The following is a 7,447-nucleotide window of genomic DNA, read 5'->3' as shown; positions in this document are numbered from 1 at the left end:
TTCCTTGTCTGTTTTGTATGTAGTTCTTCTGAAGATTGCAGTTTTGGCCCTTTGCACACTTTAAACATTTCAAATATCTCTGTAAAATGTAAGATGTAAAATGAAAACTGCTTTTCTGTCCACTTTCATGGGGTTTTTTTAAGGTCTTTATATTGAGTTGAAAATGACAAGTCGTTTTAGAAGAGCAGCATCTGGTGTGAAGCAACTGCCAATTTAATATTTCTTTAATATATTTGGATACAGATAATAAAATCTTTTTAAAGGGAAAACATATACCAAGAATAGTTCATATATCTTTTACCTAAAATTGGATGTTCAGTATGTGAAATACTTCTGTGGCAGTATTGCTATGATAATGCAGGAAATGGTGTTTAACATTGTTATTTGCAATTTTATTGCACTTTGTTGTGGAATATTGAAAGCAGGAAAAAGATCCTCTTCATTCTCATACTGGCAAATGATCTGATGAAATGTAAAATTGGAGCATTTATTACATGTAAGTGAGGTATAAATGCATTCCTCTTCACTTTTTCCAGTGAGATAAACCAGTAATACTGGGTTTGTCATGTAGTGCTTTCTTAAGCTACCAAATCAAATCAAACATTCCTAAAATGTGCACTTATTGTTATGTTTGAAGACAGCTACTTTCCTTTATTTGTTTGTATCTGTATGACTTTACCTCTGGAGGCAGTGTTCCGTAGGAAACATCATATTGAACTGGAAAGTTTATGTGGCATAAACTTTCAAACTATCACTGTGTGTTAAGAGCCCATGCTGGAGTGTTTCTGTAGACCAAGGCAAACTGCATTTTGTCTTGTAGGATCAACCCTAAATGCCTAAATTCATCTTCGGGAGTCCAATTTAAGAACCAAAGTTTGTGTATGTTGGATCAGCCTTGCATATACTCCTTGGCTGTGTCAGAACTAAAGCTCTGAATCCAAATACTACTAGCCTCAAAATATTTACTCATAGACTGGGATATATTTCTATCAGTTACATGCTGTCCTCTTCAGGCACAGGGCTTTGTTTTAAATATATTTATTACCTTAGAAATAAACAGGAAGAGATGGCACAAGGGAACAATTTTCCTTATCTAAGTATATTAGATAAATATAAATATATTTGTAACCTAAACATGTATTTATCAGTGCTGACGCCCTTTGGCCTTACTCCAGTGAACTTTTCTCACTGACATCAATGGGAGAAAGATGGGCTCTGCATAGGAAACCTATGAATATTTTTTCCTCATCATCCATCCATCTATTTTGGGATGTGCTAAATGCCTGTTCTCTGTTGTAACATTAACATCAGTATGTGGAAACTCGGGTGGCTAAAATAAATCAGTGAAATGCAATATACATGACTTCACATGGAACTGCTTGTACATTGTTGAGCACAAGTGCCCTGTGCCCACTCTGCCATGCCAGCCCTACAGCCAGGTACCCCCCATTGTGTCCCTCAGAAGTGGGGTACAAGTAAGGCAGGCATGAACTGTGTGCTGCCAGCATGGCCAGAGCCTCTGTCATTCCTGAGCTGCCAAAATGCCTTTGGTCACCATTTATTGGCAGTAAAATGGATACTTTTACCAGCCTCAAATTATGGGGATTAAAAGATCTTTAGTATTTCACAAAAGCATTTTTTTGAATCTTTAGCGTTGCGGGCCTGATTTCATTGCTGAAGGCAATGAAAATGATATTGATGATGTGTGAGGTCCTGATTTGTGACGCAACTGTCTCTCCTTAGCTTTTGTAAGGGATACAGGCTTCCAACGAACCTGGGCTGTTTTTCCAACCTTAGTTAAGACCCTCCTGAGTCATGATAGTATGAATTAGCACATTCTCAAATTAGTTTGACTTTTATTTTTAATGGAAAAATGAAAGGGGTAAGCTCAATGTTTATGGGCTGGAGTGTTTTCTGCCTACAGGGAGTCAGTGGGAGACCTTTACAAAGTTGGACTTTGATGAAGATGATGAGTGGCCAGTCCTGCCTCAGAGTCTCCTCTGATCTGTGGGAGCCTGGGCTGCTCCACAGAATGGTCCCATGCCTTGGCACTGATTTCTCATCCACCATGATCCCAGCTCATGGATGAGGAATGAATACCCATGGCTGCTACCATCCCTGCCCCTCTGGCTTCAGAAAAATCACCAAGCTTGGAGCATGACTGCTCCAGGAAGAAGGAGAAGCAACTGCATTGCTCTGCTCAACACATGGCAGCTTGCTCCTCTCTACTGAACATTGATCTTCAAGGCCATACATGATTAAAGGAGTGGGAGACATTCCCTGGAATTAGCTGTTCCCTCTTTCCTTTTCCTGCTTAAGGTAAGAGCTGCACAAACTCCATAATAGTCACCTAATGGAGAACACAATGACTAGTCTGTCATCAAAGTATTTAGGGATGATGACGATACCTAGATTGGTTTTCAGTGTGCTTTTTGTTTTTATTTTACTGTGATGTTTCTACACAATCCATAAATCATAGGGATGTGATAAGAAACAGGTTGTAGTTGCTGGTTATTCTTGCCCAGATGCACAGAAATGCCCTGATCGTTACTTTCCAATGACAACCAGCTCAGGGCTAAACATTTTTCAGTTGCACAGCCAGCTTTCAAGGTTACACATGGATACTGAATGAAACAGAGCCCACTGGTTATTTTTAGGAAGGCTCTAAACAAGAAGCAAATCCCTGGAGCAGTGCTGCCAGAGATGCATAAAGTTCAAATCCAAATTAAAACTGCCTATCTTTGGCCTACATTCCAACTTGAACTTGAGGAAAACTGTGATCTGTGACTTGAACTTTATGACAAAAACTCATTTGCAATTAGTTTCTAATACCTGAGAATACATAAACTTGATACAAACACCTGAAAAATAGAACCTGAATGAAAAATGTGAACACTTGCCCCAAAATAGGACAACACTTGCCCCACTTGCGGTACCTGTCCTTGTGAGTTTTGTATGGTTTCAGTACCTACCACTGGAATTTGGAGAGTCTCATTTTTTGCGTTTCTTAGTTTCAAGACATCTTTTTAAGATCAAGTCCTACAATCTAATTGTAAATTTTGGGGGCAGGAGGAGAAATGTGCTTTTTTATTGATCCTTCTAATAATGACCTGTGATGCTCAGGTCTAGGTTTAGCAGTGACCACAACAGAATATGAAGAAAGGAGACCCCTTGATAGCAGTATATTTTTGCAAAGTAGTGCAACTGAAGCATGTTCTTGATTTCTTTACTGAATCAGTGCCTGTATCTTCTTCCTGCCAAGGCAGAGATCTAATACCACTCCTAAATGCACTAGTAATTCTAGAAGCCCTAACGAAAGTCAAGATAACACCATAGATTTTATAAATAAGGGTCTTTATTTAGAATACTGTTGAAAACATTCTTGGCAACCACATCGTATAAATATATAAAGTTAAAGTCTGACACAACAAACCAAGCAATATTAAATATTTTTAAATTTTTCCCCTTTTTAAGTTTTTGATTTTTTTCCTTTTATTTATTTTTGGTCTTTTTTCCTTTTTTTTTCTTTTCTTTTTTTTTTTTTTTTTTTTTTTTTTGAAAGCAACTCTTATTTACAATTATACAAAAGGTTTATAAAAAATGGTCCACAACCTTATTTTGGCCAGAACAGGAGTAATAGGAAGGATCTATCATGCCACTAGCTGTAGATTTCTATTTTCCTCCACATTCAAGAGCCAGCTTCCTATTCCCCACAGCCGAGATTAAACATTGGCCATTTCATGGTATACAATTTCATCTCTAGATGTATTAAATAACTTTAGGTTAACAACCAATAAATAACTATGTGTACTTTGAAGTGATACAGGTTTGCAAAGTTAGATAGTTGAAGGAATTTTCAGTGATATTTTGAAATTGGAACAAGTCTCAAGAAGTCTTTTCAACCTTAGAAGGCAGGTCTTGAGTGAGGCCAAACGGAGCAAATTGGTTTTGGTGCAGTCCAGCTGGAGGGGTCCTTATAGCACTTGGTAGATGGGGTTGCTGCTGTTGTTATCCTGGGGGAGTGGGGTGCAGTTGGTGGGAGAAGGAATTTGAGCTCCACCATCACTCAGATTCACTCCTTCTGGAGGGGAACAGGGACTCCCCTCAGCAACAGTTTCCACCGGAGGCAGTATGGGGCATGTGGAATTATCTGTGGAAATCCTCTCTACAATGCTTGAGAGGCAATCGAGACTGGAAACAACAGAACTCTTCCCATGCTTTGGATCTAAAAACAGATAAAAAGGTGCTCAGATTATCCAGTGGGTAATTAACATCCGTAGGCACTGCACATTTGTGGGCATGTGAAGACTTAAGAGGAAATGAATATTGGTGAGGGACACCAACTACCAGAAAACAGATTGTAATTTCAAAATGGAAGAGAGGTCTAACCACAGTGTACTGCTCTGAGGACAGGGAGGATCTAAGGCTTCACTGAGTCCATAGAAAGGGAAGAGCAGATTTGAAAGCAATCATAAATTACTCCATTTTGGATCAATGACAGAGTAAGAAGTCTTAATGTAAATATGGTTAAATGCTGAAATTAGTTGCAGACAATAACATGCTTCTATCCAACTGTTAGATTTGCAAAATGGGAAATACAGCTATAACACATCCCCATATTTGCAAATACACCTAGAGGAAATCCAGTGCCTCTACCAGCAACAACAGCTTGCTGGCTGGAAAGGCAGGTTCCTCTCTCAGCCCAGCTTGACACGGAGCAGGCACAGGAAAGCTGCTGCACTGCCTGCCTCTGTGTTTCACACTGCTGTTAGGGCATGTACTCACCATTTGGGGACTCTGTGTAGTAGCTGCTGTCATAGCTGTTCCTTCTGCGAGAGTTGCAAGGAGGCCCGCTGTACTCCATCTGGGAAGGAGAGAAATCTGAGTGAGGTCAGACTCTTACCCAAATCCCAGGAACCATCTAATTTCATATTTCAGGCTCTGGTCTGTTGCCATCATTCCAGTCCTGTCTGAAATGCCATCAAGTAGTAGATTCTTTGAGTAAGGAAAAACATGGCTAGAAGAGGGTCCACCCCAGAATATTTTATGTGGCACAGCTGTTCCACAGGAAAGTTACCACTCTTACATTGAATGCTGCACCTTTACGGATGAGGTGGTACTTTCCAGCATTCTGATCAGATACAGCCCTTCATGTATCTTTAGTTTACAACAGGGAGACCTGAGTGTCCTGAGACCTGTGTGAAAGGCGAATTATGTCTTTTTAATTTAGTTTTTGAAGATTTTTCTAAACATGAATTCCTCTTTAAAAGCTTCTGTCTACCTTGTCCCTTTGTATTTCCTTCAGTTTCTCTTCCTGTTTCCTTTTTGTATAGAAAATGCTCTAGAACATTGACTAATATTTTTGTTTCCAATAGTTTAATCCACAATGAAATTCCTGTATTAGAAGAGGCTGTATCTTGAAGAGGAATCACTTGTGTAAATCTTTCCAATCCGTTAAGTATCTCATAATCGCAGATACTCAACTCAGTAACGACTATCTGCACCAGAGCACAACAAGCAATCTCTGGTCTGCAAGGGCAGTTCATGGCCTCTCCAGAGAGCTGTCCTGGACTCTGGTCACCACATCCCACCAGCCCAGAGCCAGACCAGAGTCTGAACCTACAACCCCAGCCAAAAGACGTGGGGATGAGACACCGTCTCTGGCACCCACCCTTCTTCTCCCATGCCCACACTGTACAAATAGGACTGAAAGCCTGGATTCTCCTTCCTATTGCTTGTAAATATCTATGGAGGGGATGAAGTGAGTGAGAAAAGAAATGGAGAATCTTTTTGTTAAGGGTCAAGAAAAACAATGCTTGTTGCTTAGACACTCCTCCTGTTGTTATGATGAATGGCAGAAAACAAAACCCAGACTCTTACCAATTCCCGTATAACTACCATGTCCGAGAGGGCCCTTGCTCTCTGCTGTCCTTAGAGGATTCAAAGGTAATGATACAGCAGAAGATGGAAACAGAGATGCCTCAGGAGCTATGGGGGATCACAGGCAATGCCCCCAAGTGCACATTCCAGGTAGCTTCCCAAAGTTCTCCCCCAGCTTTGCCCTGACTCCTCCAGGACACGGGGAACCTGCCTAACTTCCTATCCCAGGGAACAAAGTGTGTAAGAGATTGTTCTTCTTTCCCAAAGATCCTGCCATGTGGGGACCCCACCTCCCTTCGCTGCCGGGGCTCAAGGCATGAGAAAGGATTTTGTCTTCTGCCAGGGGAGGTACAGAAGGTAGCTGCTATAGGAAGGGCAGGAGGAGGTGACTCGCCCTGCTTGGGTTTGGACCAACAGCGTCCAGGGCACCTTGGTGGCAGGGAGTCCTCCCTGGGGCACTCACCATGCCATCGGAGCAGTTGGAGCGGGGGCTGGAGGCGTCCGATTCCCCGCTGTAGTGCTCCAGCACCGGGTAATAAGCGTCCTCCTGCTCCCGCAGCAGGGCCTGCAGGCTCTCGATGTAGCGGATGGCGTTGCGCAGGATCTCCACCTTGGGCAGGCGCTGGTTGGGGTTGGTGGAGGTGCAGCGCTTGAGGGTCTCGAAGGCCTCGTTGACCTTGCTGAGCCGCCGGCGCTCCCTCATGGTGGCGGCCTTACGGCGGTCGGCGTTGGTGGTCTTCCTCTTGCACGCCTTGCAGGCCCACAGCAGGCAGCGGCCGGCCTGGTGGTGCCCGCTGGGCGCCCGGACGTGCTCCTCCTCATGCCCGTGGTGGTGCCCGTGGTGGTGCGGGTGCTCCTCGGGCTTCAGGAGACCCCCGACGTGCACCAGCCGGGGGTCCAGGTCCTCGAAGAAGTGCATGTCCGACGTGTTGAAGCACGGGTCATCGTAGAAGTCATCGGCCGCTGTGAAGGAGCAGAGGGAGCCCTCCGTCATCTCCATGGGGCCAAGTAAGTCCATGGGGGCGGCAGAGGGGACAGCGGCTAGGCCAGAGGGGACAGCGAGGGGCTCGGAACCGAGGGGCCTTCGACCGGGCTGCTCTGCGGCCGGGCGGGTGCGCAGAGCCGAGACTCTCGCAACCTCTCCCAGGCGAGGCCACCAGCGCTGGCTGCTGCCCCGACCCCCTCCGCAGCCGCGCCGGTCCGGGAGCGCCACTCGGGGCCGTATTTATGGCTGAGCCCCCCGGCGCGGCGGGTCGGGACGGGGCGGGTCGGGGGGCGCGGCCGGGCGGGTCGGGGGCCGGGGCCGCGGGGGGGGTGCGGTGTCCCGCTGGGGCAGGGACAGCGGCAGCCCGGGCGCTCGGATGCGCGCAGGGCTACATTTCCCCCGTTTGTTTTTCTCCTTTCTCAGCAGCCCGCCCTGCCGCCGCGCCAGGGAGAGCAGCCGCCCCGACGCCCGAAGGTGCCGCCGGCCGCTCGCCCGGGGGACAGCGGCGCGCCCCACTGTCCCCGCACACACCGGTGTGTGCGTCTTCCTCACAGGGAATAAGCCCCCAGCCCTTGGACAGGT

The 7,447-nt window shown here is 45.5% G+C and overlaps 1 protein-coding gene across 1 annotated transcript; it reads right to left on the bottom strand.

Moving 5' to 3' along the window:
* Positions 1-3,550: 3,550 nt before the first annotated feature.
* On the bottom strand, positions 3,551-7,048 carry MYOD1 (myogenic differentiation 1). Its single transcript, XM_009102227.4, has 3 exons — positions 6,344-7,048; positions 4,786-4,864; positions 3,551-4,225 (listed from the first exon to the last, which is right to left on the bottom strand). Exons 1-3 carry the CDS (start codon positions 6,896-6,898, stop codon positions 3,975-3,977), a joined length of 885 nt encoding a protein of 294 aa, XP_009100475.1. The 5' UTR covers positions 6,899-7,048; the 3' UTR covers positions 3,551-3,974.
* Between the last annotated feature and the right edge of the window lie 399 nt (positions 7,049-7,447).

Source organism: Serinus canaria, chromosome 5, assembly GCF_022539315.1.
Source record: "Serinus canaria isolate serCan28SL12 chromosome 5, serCan2020, whole genome shotgun sequence".
NCBI classification, from domain to species: Eukaryota; Metazoa; Chordata; class Aves; order Passeriformes; family Fringillidae; genus Serinus; species Serinus canaria.
This window is presented reverse-complemented; position numbering and strand designations above follow the sequence as displayed.